At 44.8% G+C, this 17,012-nt stretch overlaps 1 protein-coding gene across 1 annotated transcript in view; it reads left to right on the plus strand.

Moving 5' to 3' along the window:
* LOC105235614 (WD repeat-containing protein on Y chromosome) overlaps window positions 1-17,012 on the plus strand; it is a 124,745-nt gene that overhangs the window by 76,088 nt on the left and 31,645 nt on the right. Inside the window, exons 13-15 of the mRNA XM_011219137.3 lie at window positions 6,381-6,624; window positions 7,941-8,046; window positions 14,716-14,867. Coding sequence (XP_011217439.3) covers window positions 6,381-6,624; window positions 7,941-8,046; window positions 14,716-14,867 — 502 coding nt within the window. The remainder of the gene's footprint in view (window positions 1-6,380; window positions 6,625-7,940; window positions 8,047-14,715; window positions 14,868-17,012) is intronic.

The following is a 17,012-nucleotide window of genomic DNA, read 5'->3' on the forward strand; positions in this document are numbered from 1 at the left end:
CAGGGGCAATAAGAACCTGATTGTGCCCGTTCAACCACATGATGCATAAAGAGGTGTGCTTTCTGGAAGTGGGGATGGGAAGAGGGGGTTTACTAATGACAAAAAAGTGAAAAGTGACAACTGCACTGAGTCACACAACTCAGAAATGGAAGACAAAGGACTGGATTCCAGGTCATGTGTCTTCAAGGCCTGTGCCTGTCATCCTTGGACCCACAGCAATGGCATCCCCTGGGTGTACGCTAGAATTGCAAGGTCCCAGGCACTTGAAAAAGAACTGAGGGTGACTTGTGTACATGGCCAGTCTGAGAAGCATCCTTTAATCATAATAACATAAAAATTCCTCTTTATATTTTATTAATATTTTTATTTTTTTTCTAATAATTTGCCCTTTGAAGATCTTCTCAGTTCCTCACATTTACTTAATTAAACTTCATACTTATCACATGAAGGCCTTGAGAGTATGTCGGAAAGCCCCATACAAGTATTCAGCACCCCTATCACCATACTTAATTTTCAAGTTGATACTGATGGTGATTCCTTCCTTGTGTTTAGCACTTACTAATTTATAAAGAACTTTCACATTCACTAGAGATTCTCGGTCTTGGCTGCCTATTGGATCATCTGGGGACTTTATAAAAGCTGGTTGCCTGGGTCTCATTCTCAGATACTCTGACCTAATTGGTTTGGGATAAAACCTGGGCATCAGGACCTTTAAAAGCCCCCCCCCGCAAGTGATTCTATAGATTTAAAACCACTGTTCGAGGAGGTATGGCCCAGGCATCTGTATTTTGTTTTGGACACTTCACAATGACTTTAATTTATGGCCAAGGGCAAGAACCACTAACATACATTATATTTCTTATTTGATATTCATGATAGCCAGGTGAGGTAGGAATTGTGTGCACGCTCCATTTTACCAGTGAGGACACATAAGCTAAAGTTTGCCCGTTGGGTCACTTAGCCAAAAGAGGTGGATGGGGACTCAAGTCCAGTTTTTCTGACCCCAAGGCCAGGAGTCCACCTGCCGTGCCCTAGAGTTGGGTTGGGAAAGTCTATCCCTCAGCTCCTGGGACTTGTTTTAGGACAGCCTGGTTTCAAAAGGAAGATTCTGACCCTGGAGCAGAACAAAGCTCTGACTGCAGAGAAAAGAAATGTTATCATTCACCCTGACGTAGGGAGAAAGTTGTGGCCGAGAAAAGCCACCTTTGATTATCTTTGTGCTCTCTGGATGGGTGCCTTGCATGCCTGGGCTCGGGAGCAGCAGCAGCCTGAGAAAGGAATCCGTGAAAAGCCCCAACACAGACATTCATGTCTGCTGCCCAGTCAGGCTCCCTGCAGAGAGAAGGGGAAGCCTGGGAGGCAAGAGGTGGGTATTCATCACCGAGAGGACAGGCATGACTTGGGGTGTTTCATTTCATTTACAGATATTTCCTTTGCTGGAAAGATCTTCACCTTTTTCTCTTGGCCTTTCTAACTGGCCCTCACCTCCTCTTTCCCTTCCTGCAGCTTTACCCCTGGATTTTCAGGGCCTGCTTAGAACTCACCAAGCAGTGCATTTGTAATGAATAAAATAGTTAACGCTTTTTTAAACGACTCAGAAGTCAACCACCCACGTAATGACGACAGCCATTTCTTTCGTGATGCCTTTCAGCCAAGCTGTGCCTGAGCATTTCTGAGATTTGGAAAGGCTGAAATCCTAGGAGTTTCTTTTTTCCCCCCTTCCTTTCCTTTAGAATCTTGTCCCAATTGCCACCGAACATCATGGAAAATCAGTAATGAGTCATGCCTGAGATCTCAGCCTCCTATCAAATACCACCTTGCTTCCCCGAGGCCCCTTCCACCTCTGATTCACAGCCTTCAAGCTCACATTGTCTTTCAAGGAAATCTTCCTTTATACATTTCTGATTCACTGACATTTAAATCACCAAAGCGTTAGAAAGAGATCTGCAATGGCTAAGGAATTTCTTGGGAATTTTCGTTAGATGTTCTTGGAACTGGGAAATTGTGGTTTTCTGGAACGATCATGGATATGAATCCTAAGAAACTAAAATTCAGCCTCCAGAAACTGAAGCAGCTCAAAATTTAGTGTTTGTGCAGAACAGAAGCAATGAATCCAGAATGAGGATCTCTGAGTTCTAACCCCGGCTCTGCAACTAACAGACCTATGGCCTCAGGCCTCCATTTCCTTCCTAGTTCAATAAAAATGCTGGAGATGAGCTCTAAGGATCCATCCAGCTCACACTCCCTGATCCCTAATTTTGCTGTGAGTCTCCTGTTCATCCCTTCTTTCTCATGTTCCAGAAAGCAAGGGTCACTAAGCTGCTCATACTCTGAACCAATATTAATTGTCTCTAGAGATCTAGACAAGTCTATGACAGGAAGAGTCAGCACTGTCCCCAGCTCAGTTACCATCTCTGTAGTTTCTCAGGCGTGGTGCTAAGATGAGAATATTGGGGCTCAAAGAGCCTTTGCAGCCAGACCCCTGGAAAAAGCTGCCTGCAGTTGCTCTTTCCAAGGCCGCACCTCCCAGTCTGTCTAAGACCCACTGCAAGCTGGCCTTTGTTCCTGCATGTCTCCATGACTTGCTACTGGAGCCCCAGAGTTCTGTCCTTACTCTTCTCTTCCATCTCCATCAGCTCCTCGGTGATCCCCTCCAGCACCATTGCTGTCCGTTCCCAAATTCATGTGTCTAGCCCAGCTCCACCCCCAAACTTCAGTCTGGCATTTCCAATTGCCATGGGTCTCTCTACAGGACTTCTCCATTTGGATGTCTCATAGACATCAAAATTATATCCAAACCCGGATCCACATCTTCTCCCTCACACCATCCTCCCCAGCTCAGTTGCTTCTATGTCCATCCTTCCAGTTGCTCCAGCCAAAACCTACTAGTCACCCTTGACCCTCTCTTTCACAGCCCACATCCAACCCGTTGGCTTTGTCTACATACTGCACCCAGGATCTGGCCATTTTGCCCCGGCCCCACCCCCACTACCATCTAGTGGGAGTCACTCTCTTCTCTCCCCTAGATTACCACAAGAGCCTTGCAATTCTCCCTGCTTCCATACCTCCCCTATGGTCTCTTTTCCACACAGCACCCAGAGAGCCTGGAAAATTAGAAGTCAGACCATCCCAATCCTCCACCCGCCCTCCTCTCCTTCACAGTAAAAGCCAAAGTCCTCCAGGGCCCTGTGTGTCAACCCAGCCCTTGCATCTCTGGCCTGGTTTCCTACTTCTCTCCCTCATGAACTCCACCCCATTCACACCAATCTCCTGGAATATATTTAAGATCTTTCACCAGATCCTCCCTCTGGGAGGTTCTTCCTGCAAATGTCTACATCGTTCACTCCCTCATTTCCTTGAAGTCTTTGCTCAGGCCTCACTTCTTGGTGAGGCCCTCCCTGCCCACTTCATTATACATATCCTGGAACAGCCCAGCCCCTGCTCCTGGCATTCCTAATCTTCCTTACCTTGTTCTATTCTTCTCTAAATCCATAAATCCAATCACCTTCTAATAGACTATATAATTTATCTCGTTTGTTATTTATGGTCTGCCCTCCTCCGACAGAAGATGAGCCCCACAAAGGTAGAGGTTTCTGTTTTTTTCAGTGTTGTGTCTCTAGTGCTAAGAATAATGCCTGGTACATTAATAGGTGCTCAACAAATATTTATTGAATGGACTTACCTGTGGTCGGAATTCAAACCCCATACCTCTCTCTCCCCAAGAGGTCTTCTGAAGCATTGCCTTCCAGGAAAAGTAGAATTCTGTGGTGACAAATATTTTCCTTCTGTGCTATCTATCCCCTTTCCATCTCCCCATCTACTGCCCCCAAGCACGCCCCCACAGTGTCCTACATTCACATCACTGCTTCTGTCAGCTATCCGTGTATTCACACACACACACACACACACACACACACACACACACAGAGTCCTCCACAGGGTGCTATAGCACCCGCTCCCCATCCCTAAATGGGATTTACAGAGAGGGCTCTGTAGAGTAGGAAGTGTTTTCAAGTGCATCTGTTTACTCAGGGTGATGGAAGACAGGAATCTCTGACTTCATTTTGGTTATTAATGAACATCAAAAGGAGCTACATCTTGGTCGAGGTCATGGAGAAACCAAGGCTGGGCTTTGAATGTCTTCTCTCTGCAGACCTGGGCAGGGCTCCATTTGTCACAGCAGATGGTGGGTTCCTGCCACACTGAAGAAACTGATGGAAGGGAGGAGTAAGATAAAAGGAAGGATGGGCAGGAGAGGCTCCAAGATCCACCTCAAAAGAGGAAGAGTGAAAGTCTGAGCTTTGGGGAAACACGCCCACCTCACTGCCAATCCCATGGGATGCTGGGAGCCCAGAACTGTGCATGTGGCTTCTAGGTCAGCCCTGGTGTTAGCAGCCACAGAATCCACCTTCCTGTCAGACTCCAGCACCTGAAGACTTTTCTGCTAGTTAGTGTGCTGGGGATCAGAACCTGCCTTGAATCTGCTCTAGGTTTCCATGGTGATCGCTTTAAACTTTTCATCATCCTTCCTTCAGACCTTGGGGGAGAGCTATGCTCTCTGGTTTCCATGACAACCATTTAAACATGTATCTCTGTCTGGCTCTGTTGGAAGAGAACTGCTAGAGATCATGCAAATGAACTGGCTGCTCTCCTTCTACTTAAAAAAAATAAAAATAAAGTGACACACCTGCTTAGAAGTTTCAGATCTTTGCTCATAACAAGAAAGGTGAAAGTGTCAAACTGGTGTTTGAGGAGGGTTTGCTGCATTGCTCTGATACTTCAAGTGCTCACACAGATACACAGGTTCACTCTGCCGTCTGAAGTAATTATCTGCACTCAGTGCTCACCCTCCCCTCCCCTGTGTCTAGCAGATGAAAGAGCTCTGAGTTCAAGGCTGTTTACCTTCTTGCTGCATACCAAAGGAGGAAGGGAAGGACAGGGCCAGAGGGACTAGCTAGCTGCACTACTCACGCCAGCCCTTCAACACTGCTGGGAGAAACTGTGGACAGCAGGTTGTCACCTCAACTCACCATCAATAAACTGCCCCAGCACTCAGACTATAGCCCCAAATAAAGTGGAAATCACATACCCCAGTCACTCGAAATGGAATTCATGGACTGGAGACCAGTCAAGTGACTGAGGAAAAAAGGTTCAGAAGTGGAAAGATGACAGCCCCCTTTCCCTTCCCAGACACCTTCTTGTCCTCCCTCACAGCAACATGGTCCCAAACCAGAGGTCTCCAGAGGCAGCTGTGGGCCAAGCAGCCACAGACAGATGTAAAACAGGATCCTGTTTTGAAACCGTGCACCAGACTTTAAAATTCTGGAAGTTTCCAATGAAAATAGACGCTTCCCACTTCTCCTGAAACTTAGCAGATCTGCATCAGAGTCCTCCTTTAGGAGAGCTGCTGGATTGAAGAAGCACCCTCTGAGATGAAGCATGAAGCATCCCACTTTCCCGAATAGCAAACTCTTCTCGTCGTTCCTGGAAAACAGTTGAACTGGTAACTTGTGATAACACACGTGACATCCAGACAACACCAATCATCCCTCAAGTAATTGTCGACATCACAAGCCATGAAAGAGAATTCTTATTTGGGCGTGAGGGCAGGGGGAGGCTGGAAGATGAAATATTCTTCCACCTTCTTCATCCAAGGCCCTTCAGCCACCTTGGACACAGCTGAGGGTAAGCTAGATGGGGATGTCCTTCATGATCATCTGATGAGACCCTGTCTGACACCTACCAGAAGGCCTGTAATTGCTTCGGTATGCTGCTACTGTTTTGATTTTACTGTTCAGTAAGTTCATAAGCCAAAAAGTCATTTGGCTAAAAATAAATGTCAAAATAATTGTAGGAGAAATTTGCCTGGTTGGTGGATGAAACTGATAGGTCAACTCAATGAGCCCTGATTTAGGGTTTGAGATGTAGTTTCATTGTCTTGTTAATGACAAGTTTCTTAACCCCTGTAGTATAAATTTTCTTATCTGTCCCATAGAAGTAAAGGTGCTTGCCTCACTGAGTTTCTTGGAGGTTCAAACAAAATCATGTATGGTGAGACCCTGGTACGGTGCATGGTGCTAGGTAGAGATTTATTAAAATCAAGGTTCCTCAGAATGTGTTGGCCTTCTTCACATTTCCTCCTTACCCCGGGGTGACCCTTCTTGCCTCTTTCCAGAGAAGGAGGGGAAATGAATCTTGCTATTCTTACAGACACCATTTTCATCCTTCAAACTATCCATGGTGTAACACCAGGGGGTAAAGGAGAAAGAAAAAAAGTCCTCACTGAAAGAAAATCAGGACCTTTAAAAATCAGCAACTTGTCAGAAAATTGACTGATCATACTAAGAAGCTGTGTTTTGTTTTTCTGTGAATATTTTTAGGGTGCACTATGAGAAAAACAAATGTCAAGCAAAAGATGAAAGAGATAAGGGGTGTTAGAAAAGATGTCGAGGCAAGAAGAGAACAAGCATTCCTTGGTTTGCCCCAAAGGCGGGCAGAATGTGATCAAACTGTTTTTCGCATCTACAAAGGAGTCAAGGCATTTTCATTCTGTAAGAGAAAGAACTTGCTGCTGACAGGGGGAATGGATCGAATCATTCGAATCTGGAATCCTTATCTGCCTGGGTAAGTTTTCTTTCTCTCTCCAACCAAAAGTGCCACTGATCTAGTAAAGTACATGAAAGCAACACAGGGGATCACTAATTTCTTTTTAGGATAATTTAAGAACCCTTGTCCAAAATTGATCTCCCATACACACAGCCTGGGAAAGTTCTGTTGGTGGCCACTAAAGACTCATTCTTTGGGGTTAATAGGCAACTCATCGACCCCATTTATCAATGAAGAAACTGAAACTTAGAGGAGTTAAATAAATTTTGGAAATAATTCCAGACCTGGGGTCAAACACATTTTGGTTGGTTCTAAAACCCTATGCCATTTCCATTGGTAAGTGTTGAAGACAGAAGGAGAGTGGAAAATGGGAAGTAGTCTTCTCATGCACTGATAGTGGGGACATGGGGACAAGAACAAGTCATCTAGGGTGCGCCACACTTCCTTGCTGAGCTCTGTACCAGGCATCAGTGGAGGACCTGCAAGGTGAACCATGTCCCTCTGCAGGGACAGGCAGCTGCTAAGGCCACAACAGGAGACCAGGGGGCACGCGGGATCTGATCCTGCTCCTGTCACCTTCCAGCCCAGTGATCCTGAGCAAGGACTGCAGCCAGGGTCCTCCTCGATAATGGTGATCACAGGAGTATCTACCCTTCCAGTAGTAATAAAGATCACAAATGAGGGCATCCACATATAGCACCCAGCGCAATGTTGGATGCCTAAAGAGAAAGAAAGAAATATGATTTTCGACCTACATCTTTTACCTTAGACTCCCATTCTTCTGGTGACAGAGAACAATTCACTTGCCTTCCAGTGACGTGGTTATAAAATGACATTGTGTTCTCCCCTTCAACCTCAGCCCTGCCTCCCTTCTTCCCACCTCCCCGCCCTCTCACTACACACCCAGCCCTGCGACCCTGAGGGCATTGTGATCCCTCAGAGCTCCTTAAAATAAACTTATATTAAAAAGACATTCCCCCCAGATCTGAATACTGTTAACTCTGGCCTGCATAAAGCAACAACCTGCCATAGAATCTATTCCCACACCACCCTGTGCTCTTCCTCGTTTATTCCTTTTATAGTGATATTGTCAGCAGTTGGAGAAACAAAGCCCAGAGCTTCATCTCACACTGAGTTGTGTTGCTATAACTGGGTATTATTTGCTTCAGTCCTTTTATCACACAAGATATATACTTGTGTGATTTCAGAAGGAGACATAACCCTCCTCCAGGCTGAATAGAACTGCCAGATCCGGGCCAAGTTTAGTCTTGCATTTTTATTTAGAAATAGCACTTAGAACTGCTTGGTGTTCATCTGTTCTTTTTCCATTCTAGAAAACCGACAGGTATGCTGAAAAGCCACATGGCTCCAGTGATCTACATCCATGTATCTGCTGAGGATAACAAAATATTTTCCATGTCCACCGACAACACTATTAAGGTCTTTGCCCTTTCACATTTTGGATGCATTGTCCGACAGTTTCAGATAGAGAATGTGTTCATTTGGTGTTTTCTTTCTCCTCTTTGGAGCTCTAAAGGTCTCTGCATTAGCAGATACTCAAATGGCAGTTACATTTGTGGGTTTGCTTTGGAAAAAGAAGATATGTGGGCAAACAAAGGGTAGCCTCTTAGAGAATTTTCTATACCTGGTGTTTTGTTGGGATGAGTAAACCTTAAAACATCTCAGTTCCTATTTGCATGCTGTCCTGATTCCCCTGGGAGAATGTGTGTTGGAGGATGAAGAGGGGAAGCAAGGGATGGAATGGGGACATGGGGGAGGCAACCATCCCTCGCTACTAGTGCTTATCTTATTTTGCAATACACATAGGGCAGGTGGGCGCTTTCTGAAATGCTGTCTGTTAAGGCTTAGAATTTAAACACTTCTGACCTTGGTAGAGGTCATGGTATCATCACCTTCATTTTGTTTGCCTTCACACCTCTTTTCGTATATAAGGTCCTACCCACCTCTAAAATTCAGCTGCTTGTGACATTTGTAATGCACTTTTTTTATACCAAAAAAAAGAAATTTTATTGATTTGTTTTATCCAGCATTTCATATGCTTTTTCAGTGAATATGAAAAGTTTTCATGATTTTATCCATTTTTCTTTCTTGACTATCATGGGACCAGAGGGGTGGGAGTTTAGAGCAGTCTGAATCAAAGGAATGCTAAAGCCTCAGGCAGGTCAGTATCATTGCTTTGCATAGATACATAAACCAGCTTACAGACTACACACATAATAAATGATTTGTAGATGCTATGGGCTGAATCACATCCCTTCAAAATTCATATGTTGAAGTCTTAACCACGAGTACCTTACAATGTGACTGTATCTGGAGACAGGGCCTATAACAAATTAATTAAGGTTAAATGAGGTCATATTGGTGGGCCCTAATTCAATATGACTGGTGTCTTTATAAGATGAGGAAATCAGCACACTTAGATGGAGTGTGAAGCACACTTAGATGCCATGTGAAGACATGGCAGGAAGGGGGTCATCTGCAAGCTAAGGAGAAAGTCCTCAAGAAACCAAACCTGCTTACACCTTGATCTAGGACTTCAATCCCTTACTTCACACTATACACAAAAATTAACTCAAAACAGTCCATAGACCTAAATGTAAAAAGAGCTACAATTTCAAAACTCTTCAGAGAAAACGTAGGAGTAAATCTTCATGACTTTGGACTAGGGAATGATTCCTTAGATATGACATCAAAAACACAGAGATGAAAGGAGAAAATAAATGAATTGGATGTCGTCAAAATTAAAACCTTGTGCCTCAGAAGATAGCATTAAGAAAGCGGTTAGACCACCTACGGGATGGGAGAAAATGTTGCCCATCACACTTCTGATAAGGGAGTTGGATCTAGAATACAAAAAAACCCTGCATGCTCAACAATAAAAACACAAATAGCCTGGGCAAAGGACTTAAATAGAAATTTCCTCAAAGAAAATATTAAAATGGTCAATAAACACAAGACAAGGTCCTCCACATCGTTAGTCATTATGGAAATGCAAAACAAAACCACCCTGAATTACCACTTCACACCCATTAGGATGGCTGAAATCAGAAGATAGATGGTAACAAGATTGACAAGGATGTGGAGAAATTGGAGCTCTCCATACCTTGCTAGTGGGAATTTAAAATGGTGCAACCACTTTGGAAAACGCTTTGGTGGTTCTTCAAATGCTAGCCATGCAGTTACTATATGACCCACCGATTCTACTCCTAGATTTAAACCCAAGAGAATTGGAAACTTGTGTTCATATAAACTCTTACATACAAATATTCATAGCAGCATTATTCATAACAGCCAAAAAGTAGAAATAACCCAAGTGTCCATGAACAAATGAATGGATAAACAAAATGTGGTATATCCATACAATGAAATATTATGAAGCAACAAAAGGAAATGAAGCACTAATTGGTGTTACCATATAGATGAGCCTTGAAAAAGCTTATATTATGTGAAAGCCAGTCACAACATGCCATGTATTGGATGAGTCTATTTATATGAAATGTCCAGAATAGGCAAATCCACAGAGACAGAAACTAGTTTAGTCATTGCTGGGGGTGGGGGGGGAGTGTTGTGCAATAAGGTGGGATAGGGAGTGGCCACTAATGGGTATGGGAGTTCTTTATGAAATAATGAAAATGTTTTGAAGTTAGACAGTGGTGATGGTTGCACAATTCTGTGAATATATTAAAACCCACTGAATTGTACACTTTAAAAATGCGAATTTTTGTGGGATGTGAATTATATCTCAATAAAACCATTATTTTGTAAAGGAGGGGGAGAGGGGAGAGAGACGTCAAGGGGGACACCAAGGCTTTGGGCTAGAGCCCATTGAGACAGGGCAGATGGTGGGGAAGAGGAGCATAAGACCAGGAGCTCAGTTGTGAATGTGATGGATAGGGTCATCCTGAGTTGAGGGGAGCTGTCAGGGCTTGAGATATAAATTTGGAAGTCATTAGCATTTAGACGGAATTTTAAGCCATGGAGGGGATGAGATGGAAAAGAGAGCAAGAGTGAGCAGTGGGGAGAAAAGCCTCAAAGACTATGCTCTCACTGTGTGTGGGGTACAACATGGCTCCCATAGAGTGAGCTCAGAGTCAATGTCATGGCAACCATGAGGATATTTTACACAAAAGTAGGTGTTGAGATCATGGTCAATGATGCAACCAGGACCCAAACTCAACTCAGTCCTCCAAACAAATTTGATTAAGATGGGAAGATTCATGGACTTCAGTATTTGATTTATTTTGAAAATCGAATCCATCCTAAGGTATCCTCCCAAGCCACAAAGTTGGAGACTTCATATTTTTAATGAGCTTTTTTCCCCCCAAAACTTAGCACCATCAGATAATCATAATTCTGTATGTGAGGACACGTATCCTATCCTATTTTCTTTTCCTAGTGCCTCTCCATTTTCTTCCAATCTAAAATCATGATTACAAGATTAGCATCTTGCCTGTGATGATTCAGGCATATTGAATCACTTCCCAAAATGTGTTTAAAATATATTGAAATCCTATCTTGGAAATATGGTGTGTAATTTATTTCAGAATACATTATTCCTATCAAATAAAAAGTAATCAACCAGGACCCAGACAGCTAAATTTCTAGCATGCCTGATCAGATAGTCCTTGTCCTTTGAATTGATTTTTCAGCCCAAATATTTCACTTCTCTTAAATCATGGGGACACAAGAAACGTTTCAGGAGTCTGCTGGTTTCTGGCATTACTCTAAAGGAGAGTAAAGTGACAGGTTCGGTTTTCTGTTTTCACTTGTTATTTTCTGCGAATTTAATATTGCACACTACAAAGAGGGCTGTTTTGTGTCAACAGGAATTAGTATAGAAAGAAAGTTATTTCCTGAAGGAAGGAAGCGTGGTGTATTAGTTAAGATAAGGCTTGTCACTGTAAAAAATAAACCCTATATTTTCCATAGGTTGAGACAATAGAAATTTATGTGTTTGCTGTCATATACACCCAAGGCCAGTGCTCCTGGTGAGGGACATTTTTTCTCCCATTCAAGAACCAGGCTGTCCTTATGCAAGGTCCTTCGGTTCTCAGAGTCTTCTTCATCCCAGGATAATGGGCATGAGAGCAGATAAAGCATATCTGCCTCTTAAAAATCCCAGCCATAAATGACCCATCACTTTCTCTCACACTCCACCACTGAGTTCATAACTTTGGGTGAAAGAAAAACCAGGAAATGCCTTAGTTTGGTGGCCAATTCCCAGCAACACCTTTCCACTGTGGACAGAGAAGTGTGCATTTGGGGGTTGGAGCACAGCATGCTTTGGAGAAATACAGACTTGAGTTTAAACTCTGAAACTACCAGAAACTAGGTGACCCTGGGTAGAGTATTCAATCCTTCTGAGCTCAGGGACTTAATTCTCTTGGATATTGGTCACTTTTCTGTAAAATGGAGGAAAGACCCACCTTGTAGGTTAGTTGTGCTCATAAAAGATAATGTATGAACTATGCTCACCACAGAGTAGTTTTACTAGGTAAGACTCTTTTGAACCAAAGAGATAAAAAACCAACTCAAGTAGTTTAAGCTAAAAAGAGAGAATTTATTGGTTATTGGAACCAGATCATCAGACAGATGGCCTCATAGACAGCTGGGTTCAAAGATGGCACTGTTCTTCCCACGCTCTCCGCCTGCGCTACTTTTGTCCACGCTGATATCGACTCCTAGTGCAGAAAGGCTATCTCCTTCCAAATGGCTTGGGACCACTGATGTGTCTGAACTCACAACCCAACTCCAGATTCACTATCAGCTCCAGCCAGAAAAATCTAAGAGAAGACACAGATTGACCAGGTTTGGGTCTCTTGTCTATTGCTTGCAATCAGAGAGGCCATTCTCCTAACAGAAGACAGGAAGGGTGCTGGACAGGCCACAGATAAGTCAGTGATGCGAATTTGTTATAACTATTTTACTTTGGGGATTTAATGCCAACTTGCTGACTCAGCCTCAACAACATTAGGAAGAATTCCTTCCTACCTTTCCCTTCCACAGACCTCGTAGGGGTCCCTCTATAGCATCCCAATTGAGATCACTCTGCCCCTAGGCTTCAGAATTACCTCATCCTTCCCCTCATCAAAGCTTCCTCTCTTTCAGTAACATTACCTCATGAAGTAAGAAATTACCAGATGAATGGATTCCCCTTGTGGTACAACTGACTGATAAAAAACTGTGTGGTGTTACCTTTCTATCCAGGAAAATGAGCATTTTCAAACAATTCAATACTCCAGAAAGGAGTGGGGGAAGCTCCTTGCACAAGTAGTCCTTGGGGTCACCTTTCCATGGGATTATTTTACTCTGTCAGCCCCATACTGACCTCTCAGAGTGTATTGCTTCCCACTTTTTACATCATGACCTAAAATCACAGATGAAAAAGCAGGCTAGAACTTTCAAAATGAGTTTGCTACCTGCTTGGGAGAACTAAGGAAAATAAACAGTATAAATTCAACAAATGAAGAGTCTAGCTTAAGGGGTAAAGGCTTCAAATTTCCTGATAGCTGATTTGCTTCCTGGAGTTGCAAAGGAGGGGAAAGAAGCCCCATCCAAGTACGTCCCACCCAGCTGAGTCCTCAGGTTCTCCAGTGCAGCTCTGGAGGGAGATAAGCCTGAGAAGGACTCCCGCTTTAGCTGCTTACTGCATCTGTAAGGGAGCTGGAACTCAATGGATTATACCTACCTCCCAAACTTGGTTTAAGACCTATTTGTTTGTAGCAAAATGCCTCAAACTGGGTGACTTAAAGAATGGAAATTTATGTTTCACGGTTCTAGAGGCTGGAAGTCTAAAATCAAGGTGTCAGCAGGGTTGGTTCCTTCTGAGGCTGAGGGAGAGTTTGTTCCGTGCCTCAGCTTCCAGTGGTTCGCTGGCAGCCTTTGCCATTTTTTGGCTTATAGAAGCATCACCCTGACACCTGCCTTCATCATCACATGGTCTTCTCCCTCTCTCTGTGTCTGTCTCTGGATTTCCCCTTCTTACAAGGACACCAGTCATATTGTCTGGGGGGACCTATCCTACTCCAGTTTGACCTCTTCTTAACTAATTGCACTAGCAACAACACTATTTCCAAAGAAGGGCACACTGAGATACTGGGGGTTATTCAACATACCAATTTTTGGGGAGGACACAATTCAACCCATAACAGAGTAAAGGAAACAATGCATGGATAGCATTTAACACAATGCCTGGCACTTGTCTGCTCACTAAGCAATGGCTGTCTTTGTGATGATTTTCTCTTCCCCATTTTACACTTGGCCCATCTGCTCTTCCCCAGGGATGTGGCCATCCCTTGCAGCTCTCTTGAGATCACAGTCCCTTAAAATAATACAAGACCCATAGCATGGCTTACATAATAATCCTAATAAATGATCAACAGTAATATTATCACTCTAATCATATACCATTGCACCATGGCCCAGCAGCAATGCTAAACACTATTTTGTATAAATATTTAAAAATCCCTAGGATTTTAAACCCTGTAAGATAGGCATTATTATTAGTCCCACTATTTTACAGATGAAGAAACTGAGGGAAAGGGAGTATGGTAATTTGGCCTGGATTCCAACCCAGGCAGGGGGGTTCTGGACCTCCATGTCCTTAACCAATAGCAACACTGACGTTTGCTCCCTGAACCCTCCAAATCTCTCCCCTGAGGCTGGTTTTGAGGAACTGTATTAAGAAATGGGAACATATCTGGAGGATAGAGGTAGCTCTTTGCACACATCAGACCCATGATACCAAACCTCCACTGTGAAAGAGGATCCAGGAGAGGAGAAGCCACTGGCCACTCCTTGTGGTGGGGGGTGAAGCTCAGCTCCAGGGTAGCTTGGCCACAGGTATCTCCGCTTCTTGGGCAGCTCAGAGGGGCTCAGGAACAAGGGCCCACCTTTCTGCTTCCTTTACGAAGGACAGAGGAGAAGGAAGCCCTTTTAACATGTTTCCTTTTGGCGAGGGAGAAGCGAGGCAGGGTTTAAACTTTGGTCAGTCCTAACCAGACCCCCGCAACAGGTGACAGCTTTGGAAACAGAGCAAAGCAGCCTGCTCAAGACCTCCAATTACTTTTTTCCTCATTCCCTTCTCAGATCTGGGATCTAGAGACCGACAGCTGCTTGTTTACTGCCTCCTCCAAAGCCAGCGGTATTAAGGGGGAATTTGCAGCCTGCCTCTATCTCCCTCACTCCGGAGCCCTGTGTGTGGCCACTGACACCATTGCACTCCTACACCTGAGACTGAGGTATGAGGTTATCCTCTTGGCCCCAAGCTGTCAGCCCTCTAGATGTACAGCAGGGCCCAGTGAGCTGCTTGCAACCTTCTCTGGAACCATCCACAGTTAAGATCTCTGGGTGAGCCCCTGAGCTCTATGCCCCCATGTCTTTATCTTGCAGTATGTATTTGGTGAGCTCCCTTGAACATTTCCCATTAATTGCTCCAGCACCACCTCCGTAGATTATCCAAAAGTCTGGAATCTACCTCTTAGGCCCTTATCGACCCACTGGCCCTACCCCTACAGAGAATTGTCCAAGGAACCCTGGGGGCTTTTAATTGCTACAGCAGTGGGCTACGTGTGAGACCCTGTCCCTACAGCAAGGTAGCCATTCAAGGACAGCACAAGCCGCAGTGATGGGACAGGTCCTTATGGAAGGTCCGCTAGTGGGCTTTTCCTGCCCAGGGCCTCCATGTCAGGGAGCTTGAATGCCTTCAAGATCCCTCTCCCTGATTCCTTTGCAAATGAGTCCACCTTGGTTTCCTTGGCACACCTTCACTAGGCCACATTTCATTTCCTCCTTGGCCAGGAAGGGGGGCGCCTGGTTGCCTTTTCCACACTCAGAGAGTTCATTGACCCTTAGCATGAATGTCCACTTCAGTGCCTGTCCCTGGCCTGCTAGGCTGAGACCGCCTGGTCTTACTGGAGAGTTTAAATCCTGCCTCCCGGGCACCCACAGGTCACCCAGTGCAATGCTGCAGTTTTACAGACAAGAAAACAGAAGCCTGGAGGTGGGAATGAACTGCCCAAGGTCAAGCAGGGAGTGAGGAGCAGAGCTGGGACTAGAAGGCCTCTCTCAGGATGCCTGGCCCCATGCCTTCTCCCTGTGTGCGGCTCCTCCCACCGGAAGGGCAGAAGTCTGTCTGAGACATTGAACAGGAAGGAGAGCTTAATTTGTGTCTTTAATTAGACAATGGGAGGCACATTGTCTAGTCTTCCTTCTCCAGAGGCTGCAGAGCTCCTATGAGGTACCTGTGAGCTGTAGAGAGAATGGGCTCTGCCTCCCTGGGTCCAGTGGTCTTGGGGTAAGTCATACCCCTGCAGGGCTGGCAGGGCACATCACCTCTGCCTTGAGAACTTTCAGGCCCTCTGCATACTAAAACGAGGAACATAATTAGAGCCTCATGGTTCAAATATGGCCTATGATTATCTCCCCCACCCATTTACCGCCACTTGCTGCCCTGACATAAGTACATTCCTCATTCCTGCCTGCAGCTTTTCCCCACTGTTCGGCAGGACGACGGATCCCAAATCCATAGTCTTTGAAAACTAAGGAAAGGAGGCAGAGAAGGATTAGGCTGAATATTGTGGTTTGCAGGGTTCACATCCCATCTATATGATAATGGCAACTGGATTTCCTGAGCCAAAAATGATGGCATACTGTCTCGGAAAGTGGGTTTTTTAAAAAAATTGTTTCGGGTGCCTGGGTGGCTCAGTCAGTTAAGCGTCTGCCTTCGGCCCTGATCCTTATCCGAGGGTCCTGGGCTTGAGCCCCGTATTGGGCTCCCTGCTTGTCTCTCTCTCCCTTTGCCTGCCTCTCCCACTACTTGTGCTCTCACTCTCTCTCTCTCACCCTGTCAAATAAATAAATAAAATCTTTTTAAAAGATTTATGAACATATGCATAAGAAGAACCTTAACTATATTTACTGTGTTCAGGGATTAAATCACAGATCAAGAATTAACTTTACAGGGGCACCTGGGTGTGCCTCAGGTGTTAAGCGTCTGCCTTCAGCTCAGGTCATGAACCCAGGGTCCTGGGATCCAGCCCTGCATCAGGCTCCCTGCTCAGCGGGAAGCCTGCTTCTCCCTCTCCTACTCCCCCTGTCCCTCTCTCACTGTATCTCTCTCTGTCAAATAAATAAATCTTTAAAAAAAAGAAAGAATTAACCTTACAGAAAGGTGATCAGATTTCACAGCATAAAAACTCTACTGAGAAGTCCAGAATGTAAGGTTGCTGCCTGTGCCTGTACCCACCCTTCCTAATGTTTCCCCTGAGGCCGTGGGGAAGGCTCGCAGGGATGGGGAGCACCTGGCAGAATGACTGCATGGTCATCGATACTGCCAGGCATGCAAGTGTGAGCTCACCGCTCGGGATACCAAAGCAACCTGCTGA

This window comes from Ailuropoda melanoleuca, chromosome 7 (genome assembly GCF_002007445.2).
Source record: "Ailuropoda melanoleuca isolate Jingjing chromosome 7, ASM200744v2, whole genome shotgun sequence".
NCBI classification, from domain to species: domain Eukaryota; kingdom Metazoa; phylum Chordata; class Mammalia; order Carnivora; family Ursidae; genus Ailuropoda; species Ailuropoda melanoleuca.